Here is a 15,723-nt window from a genome sequence, read left to right as displayed (position 1 = left end):
GCTCATTGTATGTTAACATTGTATTTTTTAAGCTGCTTATTTTCACACCTGGAAAACTAAGATATTTTAGATGCCCAAGGAAACAAAACTATAGATCCAGAAAGCCATTATAGAATGCAGGGACAATTGTGCCAAACCTAATTTTATATGTAAATTGGAACACACCTATTAAACCCTGAAAAGTGACCCTCTTTGCTTAGTTCATGACCTTCCAGAGGTTTGTGGGCTTACTGTAAGAATCATTATCTTAAGCTATTAAAATTTTTCATTAGACTTCACGTAGATGTCAATACTCATGATCTGTCTTTTTTTTTCTCTCTTCACTGGTAGCAAGGCTGACACTGAGTAATTAATAGTTCAAATAGAATGGCACACCCAATCTCTTAAGTGAAAAATGGGTCAAGTCAAAATGATCTCTTACTGCAGAATACTCTAATACTGTACTACATTTCAGAAATGTTTTGACTTTTTTTCTCTGCCAATATGTAGTGTTATGACTTTTTAAAGTTGAGGGGCAAAGAGAAGAAAGATCTCAAGGGCATCTTTGCTGCTATCATAAGGTATCATTACATTTCACACACTAAGTTCAAAATTACTTTAGGAATTTCTCTTGCAGTTCATGACAAAAAGATCAGTTCAGGAAAATAACTGGGGTCCCAAGCAGCCCCAGCCAGCCTTCATGCTACCTAAGGCTACATCCTTGATACAGTCTTTGAAAATGTTGAATTGAGCTTAGCCTTGTCCTGCCTGTCCTGGGGAGTGGGTGGACTGGCTTCAGCATCACAGAAGGGTTTAGAACTTGCTTATTTTAGAGTCAGGGCAAAAGTAGGAAGCAGGCAGTCAGAGCACCTCTCATGCAAGCAAAATACTGAATAAAGCTGGAAAGTGATACACATAAATGAACACAAACACAGGATAAGCAAGTGTTTTAAACTATAAAATGTTTTATGATTTATGGCTAGGGAAGGCACTAATGGAAATGACATTCAGTTAACAGATCCTCTTTTTATTGGAAGACACAGAAACTGAAGGGCAGCAATATCTCTTTATATATAATTTTAAACAGCATCTAATATATTGACATCCCTTCCTATATTGCTCTTTTCATAGCACCAGAGAAGCAGGAGGCTTCACAAAAGTGGGAAGAAATGTCCACATTACATGAGGGTAAAATGCAATGAGCAGTTTGTAGCAAATACAATGGAATCCTTTCATAATCCATATTCACCCTGCACAGGAAAACAGGCATTTCTGAAGGAAGAGAAGACTCAAGAGAGTGAAGTTGAAGTTAAAATTGAAGTGACAAGTAGCTCATAAAGAGAGAGAGAGGTTCCCTTATGGGTCCATACTGGGACTGATGTTGTTTGTATCTTCATTGAAGACACTGGGGGCTTGCATGCACCCTCAGATGATACCAAATTGAATAGTGCCATTGATATGCTTGAGGGAAGGGATGTGATCCAGAGGGACTTTCACGAGCTTGAGGAGTGAGCCTGTGCGAATGCTATGAAGTTAAAGGTCAAGTACAAGATCCTGCACCTGGGTCAGGGCAATCACCAGTATCAATACAGAATGAGGAATAAATGAACTGAGTGCAGCCCTGTGGAGAAGGACTTGCAGTACTGGTGGTTGAAAACCTGGACATAAACCAGCAATGTGCGCTTGCAGCCCAGAAAAACAACCATGTTCAGGGCTGCATCAAAAGCAGTGTGATCAAACCAAAGTGGAATTTCTTTGCTGTCTTCACATGTACATCTATCCTCAAGGGAGAGTCTGGATGGTCAAGAGCTCAGTCAGTCCTAAGAGAAATGCAGGAAAAAAAAGGATAAAATATTAATGATTGTGCTGTTTCTCCCTTGCCATTACTTCAGTGTGACCTGGAAGTTGTGTGAAAGTACTTGGCATTTTGTTTTTGTTTTCTGAACTGAAAAGTTTGCTGTGGCAGCTAAGGTCCTACAAAGGCATACGTGAACAACAGGCAGTCTGAACTTGAGCTACTCTTCAAAATGGCATTGCCAAGCCACACTGAACAGATGTCACAGCATCTTCTGTTGCAGTGATCTCAGCTGCAATGCCAGGTCAGGGATCAGGCTGAATTTTAGCCCCTGCCTTGTTTAGGTTAAGGTCAAGCATTAATTTAGCTTCAGAACTCCCCATTTCAATTCTAGTTTTTCTGTTTTCCTATAATATATCCGTGTTTTAGAAATAGGACTACAGCTATGAACTTGCTGCAACTTATCATCTCAAAGTTGAATGCAAGCATAGGTCATCTGAAGGAAACACAATGCAACATTCTCTAATGCAATGCAACATGTTAGATAAACAAAGAATTTAGGTGTTTTATGAGGACAATCAAATTCAAAGATGAAAAAAGTTTTGATAAAGTAAGCATAACCCTAGAAGTGACAGAGCCTCTAATTTTCCACTCCTGTTCAGTAACTGAGTAATCTCTTGTCATGTGGCAGTGGCATAATACTAAAATTTTATCCAGAGCAGGACATTTTTCTATATATTGTGTCAGTTGACTTTACTTCTCGGTTTTACTGTGTGTACCAGGTGTATCTTTGCAGTCATGTATCTAGCTAACAATGCAAGCAACAACCGTTTCAGATTAGATGGATGAATAAAAAACAAAATAAGTTTTCCTAGGCAGAGGATATTTTTCAGCACTTATGTAACCTCCCCTAAAGAAATATTTTAAATTGAATTATTCCTCAGTATTCTTGCAAAGCAGATGATTATCATCATCCTAGTCTTACAGCAGGAGAAATTTGAAGATTTAAGGTTAGATTAGGGCTCAGATCCTCCTGAACTTGCTTGGCAATTCTAATGCAAATCTGTAGAACTTTATTTTATGATTTAATCCTGATGTGCTTCTTCCTTCAGGGCAAAAAAGCTGCTATACTCAAAGAAATAATGGTTACCACAGTATGAAAAACACAACATAAAACTGTACTGGGTCTGTAACTCATTAGAATTATTCCCTTTTCATTATGAACTGCATCACTTAATGCAATTCAGAAATCTGACTATGTCCAAATGAAAATAAATTTGAGGTTCATTGTCTTTTGAAGTAGAAGCTGCTACAGAGCTTTGTTTCTCTGATGCTTTCAAACTAAATGTATTTCTAGCCAGTTTATAAACCTTTATTCCTCAAAGAGCCCTTCTTCTGTGATAGTTGTCTTTTCTTCATACTGGGACACCATAAACAGTTCACTTTCTGTCCCTATATTGCTAGCATTAACTAGTTCAGTTCTTTTCATAATCTCATGCTCAAAACAATTATTCAAGTTATAACCCTTTTGGTAATTATGCTTGGGAGTGTGTATTTCACCTGGAAAACCTTTTACGCATTCACTAGATGTTAGTAGATTACCAGCACTTCAGTGTATTAGGAGTTATTTCTTGTTTCTGTCTTGTATGCAGTGTTTAACTCTTGCTTATTATTATCTTCAGAATTTAACTGCTCTACAGTGACTTCTTAAATCCCTTTATCTAAATTAGAATCAGACTTTCAGAAATGGGTTTTATAGAAATATGCAGGGGTCCACTACATACCGTACAACTATTGTATGCTGAGTACTTTATGGATGACCTTGCTTCAGATAAAATGTTCTAATCTTTTAGGGAGAATACTTACTCAAGACCTTACAACTCATCCAAGGCTTTATAGGACTTCTGTTTGCTGGCTTTAGGCCAATAGGAATACACTGCAAGTAGGACTGAAATGTTAACTGAAAGCATACATAACTTGTTTTCCTTTCACCTTCACCACCCTCTCTCACAGTGAGCACCAACTTCAAATTAAGGAATTTCTATGTGAGTTAGAAAACAAAAACCAGATACTTTTGTAACTTGTTAATAAATTTCCCAGTAAAAGATTTTTTTAGTGTAAAACATGCCTTCTGCAATATTAGAAGCTGTTAATTTTACCAATTTTATTTTTAGGAGGGGGAATAAAAGTACATTTCAGGCTTAAGCCTCTACACCCCAATTCCTGTCAAATCTATCTTCAATGAAAACACTGTCCTTCACCCAGGCACATCAAGCTCTCTTACCAGACTTCCCCACTCATTCACCAGTGCAGGAACAGAGGTGACTCAGTAAGGGAGAGGACATGCAGTGAAATGTAGCCCAGCTAGAAATGCAAGAGAACAGTCAGAATGAAGCTGAACTACAATTCCTTGAAGACATCTACCTGTAACTGAATATTTTGACAGTCCAGTGTTTCATCTGGGATTTTTTGATAGTTTGTTTTTGCTTTTTCTAATACAAGAAAGAAATTGTAGAAGAATTAAATATTCCATCAGAACAGAAATTGTTATTTCTCACCCTAACGGGTTCTGTTGTTGCATTACTTACACATGAAATCAAACAACTGATACCAAAACACAACCACAAATCAAACCACTCTCAGCAATGTCTAGTTCTGTCTTGGGTACTATCAGCTGGCTGCAAACCAATATAAAGGTAAAAAACAGAAAAGACTTAATTCCCATCCCTTATACCCACCACACTGCATCTCTCACTGGCTGGAAAAGTGTGAGCTCTGTAACAAGAGCCCTACATCCAGCAGCAGGATGCTTATCTGGTAATTAAACAGTTCTTTCAGCATTCTCATATCAGAGAACCTCCTGTATATCATTCATAGCAATTGAAACACCATTTTGGAAAAGGGAAGCTATAACAACAGGGCAGGTGGTATGGGAATATGGGGGAAGAGAGGGCTTGTAAGAACCTATGTTTTAGACAGAGACAGAATTAAATAGTGAGAAGGCAGACTCAGTAGGTAAAATGTCCAAGAGCTGCTGCAGTTTTGTGTGTCTGTTAGGAGAATGTAAGAATGACCAGCCCTCAAGCAAAAAGAAGACAGTCAGTGGTATACTACTACAAAACAACCTTTTAGAAGTAAGGGTTTGGATTTCCTTCTGCAGTGTTCTGGGTCTCAGCCTTAATGAAGCTCTGTAAGGAACATCTGGAAGATGCATTTTCCCTAAACATATGTCTTGGGTTGAGCTGGCAAAATGCCAACTGCCCAATACAGATGTCAGAGCTTCCCTCCTCCCACTGAGAAAAGTGAGGAAAGGGAAAAAAACCCCTTCAAACTAGGTTTATGCTTAAACTAACTATATATATTTATACAGAAAATAGAAAATTAAGAGCAACTACGATATAACACACCACAAGTTGGAAATAACAAGAAATAACTTCCCACTCCCCATCGAAAAGAGATTCTATCACTCTAGATCTATAAACACCCTAAAAGACACTAAGCAAGAAACAGAAAGTATAACAACAAAGTGTTTCTACTTCCCTGAATTCAAACAAAATGGAGGTAGCTGCAGCAGGAGCAGGGCCCAGCACAACAGAACAGCTGCACCACATCCTGCCTCTACTTCAGCCATGATGGAACTGAGTGAACACCTCCTACTTCTGTACTCATATCTCAGGTTTGCATCATCTGGTATGAAATATTTCTTTGGTCACTTAAGTCAGGTGATACCTGTCTCTCCTAATCTACGTGGATTCTCTAAGCCTGCTAATTTGAAGCCTAGCTAAAACCACCATAACATACATTACACACATATCCAATTCTAGAATAGGCAGCTTATAACCTACTACAAAAAACAAATCAACCAAAAAAACAGTCAGATCACATTTCTATTTATTAATGTACTATGTTCATAGCAGGATTGTGGCAGGAATATACGTACACCCATTGTAGTCAGCTGTAGCCTTTCTTTTAATCCTTGTGGGCTGATCTACAGTTCATGGGGGAAGAATTGAAACAACAAGAAGAAACTGGGTCAGAAGAACAGCATACTGACTATGACTAAATGAACTCATACATTTTTCAAGTGTCAAAATACTTCCTGTTCTTATGCTTTGAATTTTCAGCAAAATCAGAGTTCTTTCAAAATGATCTGGAATCACTCATCACTTAATACTGTGGTAAGAGACCCTTAATTTCTCCTCATAAAGTAAAATGTTACCGTAGGGACAGGTAAATTTGTCCCTGCCTGTGTTATTCAGGATTCATCAATCACACCATAAAACCCTAAACAATTTGAACTTAGGAAACTGGAATAGGAGACAGAGCCAGGATCCAGTTTATTGCTATTCACTGAAGTTTTTTGCCTGTTCTTATTCCTCATGTTGCTTTAGGAAACTGTCCTGAAGTTTCTTTTAGGTAGGAAGAATTAACTTCACATATGTTACTCCTGTTGTGTACTGTATGGGGTTTAGTAGCTCTGTTCAAGGCCAGGGAAGAGCATATGTGAGATAAATATGACAGCTGGTCTATTTTTCCTGCAGTGATAAACCCAATTGAAAGCAATATAGCTGTCTTAAACCAGTGTGCACTGAAGACACAGCAGCATTGTTAGTATTTGCTTTCATGAGCATAACCAACTCCTTAGAAGCTGAGCAGCCATGCTGTTTTCAATAGAGTATGAGCAAAGAAAAGTTTCTTTCCATTTCCTCTAAAAAAACCTATCCCCACTTTATAATACCTTTAGCATTTATCTCTCACTTCATTAACTTTATATGAGAGCACATTTCATGAGGACTTACCTAAAAAGACAATTTTAAAAGAATTATCTGCATAGTATGCTATAACCCTGAAAATAAGGTAATATTTCTCAGACACTGGTATATGCTCTGTTGTTTCTGCCTTCCTTGCTCCTCTACCATGGAACAACTTTGTTAGTATTATTTTGGTAACAGATTATATGTTCTCTTCTCATCTCTGCTTCTTGGGATGTTCCAACTGCTTATTAAAATGCCTAATGGCCTGACATTCAGCCCCATGCATTTATAAAGTCTAAATTAGGTCCATCAGATAGCTTATAGTTTCATTTGTATAGAAGAAAAGAAGCCCTGGAAGTATTTGATAAAACAAAACCCACCATTTCCAGAGAGGAATATTGCTAATGAAAAAAATTAATGTTGCTTGATCTAGTTGGAAGCATCAGCAAAGACTCCTGTCCTGTCCTTTTTCTCAGAAAAAGTACACTCATAAACAGGTCCAGAGCAGAACCTTCCTGTCTTTTCCTTTCTGGTCATCTGCCTGTACGTCTGCCCTCCTCACACTCAGCAACCTCCTGGCTCATGCACCTCATGGGCAGTAAGAGAAGGCATGTGGGTAGACCACTGGCATTTTTAATTTGCACAAGAGACACATTGCATGTTTCTTTAAAACTGGCCAAAACCTTATCATGCTGTCCCTGTCTTGATCCAAGGTCTATATACTTTGGATCAGGAATGTTACCTAGTCTACAAAACATCTGAAGTCATGAACTCCAATTTCTTGAGGCATGTTCACGTTATGTTTCCTTGAACTGCTATCACTAAACTATGCTGAAGAGATAAAAAAAGTCTTCTATATTTATAATAACCAAACCAATGCACAATAACACACATCTCTTCCACTATCAGTGCTGGCCTCCCCCCAGCTTAGACCTTACCTGCACATGCGGATGGTAGCAGCAACACAGGATGCAGGCAGTACACCAAATCCATCAGTACTCCAAGACTGAGGTTAGAAAAAAACCTACTATTTAGAAGGTGGGCCAGCAAAATATTTTAATCAGGAAGCTCAGTTGCAGTCAGACAACTGTCTGGGAGTGAGGTAATTAACAGCAGCTAATACAGCCTGGAGTCAGCACTGTTAGCAATTTTCCCCTCTGGCTGCTTCCATAAAATCAAGGCAGCTGTGATGCCTATTGCCTGCCCTCCTGAACCCCTCAGGGTTTCTGGGGTCCTCTCACAGGCATATAAAGAGTTGTTGCTACAGTAATTATCCCTTACCTGTCAGCATCCTGTAATCAAGAGGGTATTTGATTTGTATTTGTCTGTGTGCAGACACAGTTCACCAAAGAAAATTGGTTTTCTTATTTTAGTTATCATACAGATGAGTGCAGGCACATGGAGGTGGTTGTTCACTTTAATTTATGGAGTTCATATGTTTCCAGTGAAGCTGAGCCTGAGCACAAATCTATTCTTAACTCTACCATAGTTCTTCATTTTAAGATCACATCCCAGCTCACTAAACCTGAGAGCAGCAATATGAGCACCAACAGATGAGTTTGGGATCTCTCCAAATGTGCAGAAAAGAGTAAGAAAACAAAGTGCGAAAACCAAGTAAGTGACTATTAGGAAAAATCAGTAATTCTGCCCATCTGTTATGATACATCTTCTACCTGTTTCCTTCTCTTTCCTTGATGTCTTTCCTAATTTCTGGGTTCTCTCCATTCTTTACACTGGACCTCGCTCTTGACCTTTACAATTTTTAAGAACCCAGCAATCACACCAGCAATGATTCCTCCTGTGATTTGTCACAACCTACTTGAGCTGCCAGTTTTTTGGTGGCGACTCTGCCTCCAGTGTAAAAAAAGCATACTGTATTACTGCATTACAGTTAATTCCCTGTCAGTTTAATATATTCAGTTAATATTTTCATCAACCTTAATAAGTATTTACTTAGTATATTTTCAGAAAAAAGAAATATCAGGGCACACATTTCTAAGTTGCCTTGATTATCATGGCATGAAGCTCAGGGGTCAGAATATACTAAACTTCCAGAAAAGTGCCATAATTTCTTTGAAGTATGCTCTCTGGAGTAACTTACCACTGTAAGAAAGTAGAATCTAAATACTAAAACCAAGGAAGGATATGTATATAAAGTAGACATTGCTAAGTTTTGGGGTGCAGCAGATAAATCCATGAAGCAATCAAGTTATCTACTTGCCAACCTGGAAAAAACAAGATACTCGGAGAGCTAGTAATATCACACCTCCTATAGCTGTCACTGCTAAAGAATAGTGAGTACAGCAAGATGTTCTCTGTACTCTACACAATACAGTTCATGGAATTCAACCTCCTACTGAGGTACAGGTCTGAATGTACTGAGACAAGAATGTCCTCTCTCATATCATAGACAGTGAAGTTAACTGAGCATTTTATTAGATGGAATACAGTGATCATGTTTTGTTGTTGCTTTTTAAATGAAAAAAAAGTCAAAACAAAGTTGGTGGATTTGAAAAGCATCAATTAGTTGCTTTGTTCATGAATCTCAGTATTCAGTTTATCTCCTAGTGTAGCTCATTGTTCTGAGTTTTCTGAGAGGAGTTACTTGCATATTATGACATCCTGTAATTATCCCCTCAACACTGCCTGCCAGGAGGTGGTGGAACACATAGGATGAGGTGCGTGTATACTGAGTGTATATGATGGCAATCCAACTTTTATCATTCTCCTAATGTGTAACTACTGTTATTGTCAGCATGGAACTCAAGGTGACTCTTTGGGATGAAAACACTGACCAGCACCTCCATTAGCCCAACTGGTCACTGCGTAGTTCAAAGAGTACCAAAAAAAGTAGCAGAATGCCTCACACTTAATGGATGTAAGCAGACTTGTAGTGGTTGAATGGCAAGTTACATTTTCCCTTAAGTTGTTTTCATTTTAACTAATAATTTATTAAAAAGTCTGTTCTTTTCCCTTAAAACATAACACTGAATTCCTTGAACGGGCAACATACTATTTAGCTGAAGTTTACCATCATTCCAAGAATAGCATGAAATCATCAAAGCATGACTTCTTTAGAGGTCTTGACAACCCCAAGAAATTTATTGCCAAATATAGAGCAGTATGGCAATTATATTCTCCCATGAAATCCTAGTGCACCTGCTCAGGTACATATGTTCATTTTAGAATAAAGCTTTCCAATATTTGCCTCTTCTCTGTAGTTTACTGTGATACCCACTTGTCAGCCTAGCTGTCTGTTCCCATTTGATTTCATTGAAATGATGGGCAGAACTGACAGGCACCTTTCCTCTTTTGATCCACCTACAGTTCAGTGTCATTCATTTAAGGCAATATGAAAAGACCAGCACTCCTAAAAAAATGAAAACAAATGTTTTATTTACAGGAAAAAATCTGTACACTGTGCATACATAAAAATATACAAAATCATAATAGAAAATATAAAAAGTGTTAAAATGTATACAAACACTGCTTAAAAATGTGACTCCTGTAAAATCTTAAGCTTTGTTATTAGAGTACACATTCCTTTAAAAAAATCATCATATAAAATAATTCTCAAAGCTATTAAAAAAGTACACAATCTCTATTAGAATAGTTCAATCACTACATATTATAAGAGTGATGAGATGATATGAAAAAAGTAAGGCTTTTACACACAACTCTTATTTCAAGAACAAAATTCTGAATCTGATTACTAAGCCAGAGAGAAGATATCTGCAGTGTCAAAATTCATTCAATGATGCAGGCATGCCCAGACATGGGCTACTTCAAATTTCAAACAGTTAAATCAGGTATCCACCTTGTGTGTGAGAGGATAGTTGTCAGGAAAGATTCAGATGCTTTCTAGTGACAGGCTTCTGAACTACTTACTTCAAAGAACAATTTCATTGATTCAATACCACCAGCTTTATTAGAGAGCATGACAGGAAAAATAGCAGCCATTTATTTTTGCAGTCAATGCATTTAATACTCTTTTCATGGTACTTTTTTGTCACTGTTCAAATGGCATTTTCCATCCTTAAAAACTGCTGAAAAAAGAGGAAATTAAAAACTCCACTATTGATTGGTCCACATGTGTTTTGAACTCCTGTTTAATTCAATCAGCCTCTAAAATGACTGTGCTCAGTTTGTGCAACAGAGAGTGAGTGTAGATACTTATCTTCATTTAAGAAAAGAAGTGTCTTGGTTTTCCTGACTTTGGCAAGAGCAAAAAGTTCAGAATTTGAATGTCTTCACCAAAGAAAGTGTCCTGACCAAAGACAAGCAACGTGTAAGTTAAATTTTTACAGTGAGAATGTAGATTAGTGTTTATATCACCCTCCTTTCCCTCCAAAGGTGCGTTATGTCTTGCCATTTTAATTTCTGTGAATTTACCAGAGTTTCTACAGCATAAAACTTCAAGACAAGGTAAAAAAAGATGTCGTAGCTTTATCCAAGGAATGACTGAGTCAGCTGTGAATTTATGCTGAGGTAATCTTTAGAACTGTAGAGAAATGGAACAAATAATGGTTTTTTCTAGCAAGAAGATTTTGGCTCAAAATAAGGCAAAAGATTCCATTTTTTTTTTCTTGAATAAAAAGAAGAATACCTTGATTTAACCATCCAAAGTCTGAATGCATAAAATAATAAGAGCACCACAAGCCTGAAAAGCTATAGAATTCACAGTGGGGAAAAAAAGAGTATAATGAAATTCAGCATTAACTCAGTGCATTTTCTTAAACTGCTGCTGTGCTTCTGGTGTGTTTCAGCTAACTTCAGCTGTTGTCCACAGCACCAGGACACAGAAATGAGGCTTGATAGTGTTTGAAGGCAACATGTTCCTACCAGTCAGTAAAATTCCATAAATTTAAAGCCTGCAACAAGTGTAAAGGGAGCTCGGGGTCCAACAGCAGATGCAATTTTTTGGTTGATGATGCACCTCATGAGCCAGGTTTGTGCAAACCTCTCATTTACAGAGCTCTTCTACTCTGTTACTGGGAAACAGCCACACAAGAGAGCTACAAAGCTGTATCTTTTCCACAAAAAGCCCCATGATCCTGGTGAGAAAATACACTTCCTTTCACATTGCTGCATTTAATATATGTATCTAAAACCAGCACTCTCACCCATTATTTTTCAGAGATACATAGTTCAGTGTTATTACATGCTCACTGTTTTAAATTAACTGAACTCAATTCTTTGTAAAGTTCTCTCTGCCCTCACAAGGGATGGAGAAATGCCCATTAATGTAAAAATACTTGGTGGGCTCTTATGAAAGGAAACAATGCCAGTGCCACAGAGTGTAAGCAGTGGTGAGGGGAGCACCTCTGTAGGTCCTTTATGTTTCCCCTTTATTCTGCCTCTTTCCCCCTTGCAGCAAGTGGAGGTGAGCCCTCAGTTAGCAGATCAAACGCAAATATTTTGCAGGCATTACAGCTTTTCTGGGCTATAGTCTTTCAAACATTAAGTAAAATATGCTGATATCCTCTTCTTTTTGACAGAAAACTCCCTCTATTTTCTTAACAGCAGTAAATTGTGAACTCGCACTTGTGCCAAAAACCAAAGGAGGACAAGACAAGGTAGGAGAAAAAAATGCTCTTTTAAGCAACCACAAGGTGTTTGAGCAGGTAGACCAGTGAAACATCACAGTGGAATTCAGTGTTGGGAAGTTACACCAGGGGTGCTTACTTTTCAAAGATGGCATCACAAGTTAGTCTTTCTCCAATGTGAGCCAGGGTTTGCAGCAAAGCTCTGTGGCATCTTCTGAGGCAATGGTGCTACCACACCCTTACTTGTACTTGTGGAAGCAGGACTGAGTGTCATTTAATAAGGTTATGGCCAAAAAAATATTTTGTCTGTGAGAGTTTGAATGTGCAGTCCAGTAAATTAAAAATCTACACTTCATTTTGTAATATCTTATGCTAGTTCTGCATTGGTATATAAATTATGTAATAAGTATGTATTCTTAGCACTTGTTATACAAAACTTTATATTTTGCCTTGTTCTGTACAATATGTTGATTATTCTGACAATTTTTTGAACGTATATACTACATAATCCTGCTGTGGGTAGTTGAGCTATGCAGTTAGTATTTTTCTTTTCTGTGAAAATCAAAGTTAAAAGTTAGTGGTTGCAGGCCAGTCAAAGTGATACTCATTTTTTTCTTTTGGAAATCAAGAATTTCCTGCTTATTGAAAAGTAGTCATGAGTCAATTCCCCTCCTTTACAAACATGTCATAGATAACATAGTGTACAGCAGAGAGAGACACATTTGATTGCACTGTTCAGACTTGTATGTTTTGCAAACAGCATACCAAACATATGGAAAATGGATTAGTTCTATGTAGGTTATCTATTCCCCAGGCAATTAAATAACAATGTTATTAACTTTAAGAATAAAAGTTCCCATCATACATAACATTAAAAAGAAATTGGTATGTAATATATCCAGAGTCTAAGGCTAATATAAAATGAATTCATTTTGGCATGTACCAAAATGACTTATGGACATAATTATCCATACAACAAAGTACAGTTATTAGATCATCAGCAAGAATCTTAAGATCATCATGAAGCTAAAAAAGGCGGCTAAGTCACATGTAAGACACACATTCTTCGTTTTTGAGGAAGGAAAATGATCCTTCCAAAAGATCCTTCCAATAATGCTTCCCAAAGAGCAAAGTGAGAGAAAAAGGATTTTGTGATTATACTTACATTACAATTGAGGATGAAATAGTCATTAATATTGTTTGCATTCTTTTGCCTTCCCACCACAACCACTCAGCTATTCTTTTCAATGTCTCTTTGAACTATCTGCTTTTTTACTGAATGGACATGAATAGGATATAGCTGTGCTTTTGTGTACACGTTCCTGATGAACTTACTCTAAAAGAAAGGGTACAGTTGTGTGGGAAAAAGCAAAACAGAACAAAAAACTGAAAAAAACACCATTGACCTCCTGACACTTGGAAAATCTGACAGTGAAGTCTTAGAAAATATGGAAAATAATGTTTTAAATATATTAGCAATTGGGGAAATTTTTAGAAGTGCCTTACAGAATATTCTCAGTGTATTATGAATGAAAATATCAAACTATCTCCATATGCAATCCATAGTCAGGGTTTTTTTGCAGGCATTACAGCTTCTCTGGGCTATAGTCTTTCAAATATTAAGTAAAATATGCTGATATCCTCTTATTTTTGCCAGAAAACTCTACTTTCTTAAAAGCAGTAACTTGCAAACAAGTGATTTTGAATCAGATACCAATGAAATGCTTAACAAATAATGTTTGTATTCCTGAATGCTATCTTTGTTGCAGAAAGGTGACCTCCCTCTATGCTTGCTTTCAGTGTGATGTGTGAGTGCTGCACAGCCTTCCTTGGCTTTCTCTGTATCTTCTGTATCTGTGCAGGCTGGAGCAAGGCAGCATCTTCATCTCACACCTTCCTGATAGTCCTTTCAGGGAGAGTTTTTCTTCCTAAATGAGTTACAAATATGTTTGGTTTTTTCTAAAGAAATGAGACATTTCTCTCTTCCTTCTGCAGTCAGTGTGAGCATGGGGAGCCTGGTACTAAAAGCACATCCAGTGGTTTAGTGGGTTTGGCTGTGTGTACAGCCATCTCTGACTGCACAGACTTCACTGCAACTGCAAGGCCTCTGTACAGCTGGAGGCCTGTAACTGAGCCTAAATATGAACAGGCATTAAAGTTACTCCAGTTAATGACTGCACAGCTTGGAGTAGCAATTCCTTCATTCTGGGAGAGTGTGAAAATCCTACAAAGCCATGGGAAACACTGCATTGTTCAACTGACCGCTCTGTACACACATGAACAAGGGAGGCTGGTTCACAATGCCAGGTTTTACAGTTAAATAAGTTCATTAAAAAAATTACAGTCTAGCATATGTGGCATAAGAGACCACCAACAAATTCTGACAGTCACACCAACAACAATACATTATATTTCTGCCTAAGTATGTCCTTTGCACCTTCATGAGCTTAAGCCTTTAGTTTTTTTTCCTGTAACTATTTGCAAACCAATAATAAATACTCAAGCTTTGAAAAGAAGTATTTCTCATGCCTGCTACTTAATTACAATTTATAGACTCAAGACTGGATTGGTCTAAGATACATTTTTTCAAGTATTCTCTTCTTGTTTATAGTACAACAGTAGTACCTTATTGCACATTGTATCTGAAGGACTGACTACTACAAGTGTGGGAAATTATTTCTTTTGGGGCACTTGACAGCTTTGAACCCTGGCAAAATGACCTTCCCCTTCCGATACAGATCATCCTGCAAACCTTTGTTCATCCTCTGCACCAAGAGCTTCTCATACAGCAGTGGATGGTAGGCCCCCAAGGTACAAGCTGCATCGTAGTAGAGTTCATGGTAGTGACATAGATCGGTCTGTCGGACTGAAGGGATGTATTCGTACACATGCACTTCGTTACACATAGACATCATGATGAGGATACCTGGAGCAAGAAATGAAAAAAAAGAAAGGAAAAAAAAAGTGAACCCCAGGTTCCACTTTCCTTGTAGAAATTTCCCTGAAGTCATCCAATCAGTTTTTTTCTTGCTTTCCTTTTTGTGTTGCACACCTTAAGTATTACCTCTTGTCTCAGGTTGGCCTAGTTTTTTTATCAACCCTCGACTGCCTCCTCACTCCCCCCAGAGTCTTCCCAGCAAAGGGAAAAAAAAACTGTAATGAAAAGAACTCGAAAGAAAACGAACTGAATTAAAAAGAAATTATATTTTCTAACATTTGCAACCACGTATGCAATTTGTACACATTACATGGGGTCCCACCCCCAGGGGAAAAGGGGAAAAAAGGACTGGTTAACCAGAAATAGTGAGAAACAAAACCAAACCAAAACAAATGAAACAGATAAATACAATTAAAGACTTCAGGAAAGGAGAACAGGCACAACACAATCTCACCACGTCCCGGGCTAGGAAAACCAAGAGAAACAAGGGACTGTCCAGGCTCTCCCTGCTCCCCTGAGCTCGCCGGGAAAAGGAAGGCTACCACTCCCTCCTATCTCCCCTCCTCCTACTCTTACGTGGAAAACATGTGTGGAATACTTTGTAATGTCCACTTCCTTAGTTACATCTAGTTACTGACGAAGCCATGGATCAAACCCATTACACCTCTGTAAAATCACTAAGAGAAGCAATAATTCCGTTTATTAGAGCAG

General features: G+C 37.8%; 2 protein-coding genes across 2 annotated transcripts in view; one reads left to right on the top strand and one right to left on the bottom strand.

The window, feature by feature from the left end:
* LOC139681999 (pinopsin-like) overlaps nucleotides 1–15,723 on the top strand; it is a 72,304-nt gene that overhangs the window by 53,823 nt on the left and 2,758 nt on the right.
* ST6GAL2 (ST6 beta-galactoside alpha-2,6-sialyltransferase 2) overlaps nucleotides 10,042–15,723 on the bottom strand; it is a 53,053-nt gene continuing 47,371 nt past the window's right edge. The window contains exon 6 of the mRNA XM_071575795.1: nucleotides 10,042–15,000. Within this exon, the coding sequence (XP_071431896.1) occupies nucleotides 14,732–15,000 (269 nt within the window). The 3' untranslated portion in view covers nucleotides 10,042–14,731. The remainder of the gene's footprint in view (nucleotides 15,001–15,723) is intronic.

Source organism: Pithys albifrons, chromosome 1 (genome assembly GCF_047495875.1).
Source record: "Pithys albifrons albifrons isolate INPA30051 chromosome 1, PitAlb_v1, whole genome shotgun sequence".
In the NCBI taxonomy this organism is placed as follows: Eukaryota; Metazoa; Chordata; class Aves; order Passeriformes; family Thamnophilidae; genus Pithys; species Pithys albifrons.
This window is presented reverse-complemented; position numbering and strand designations above follow the sequence as displayed.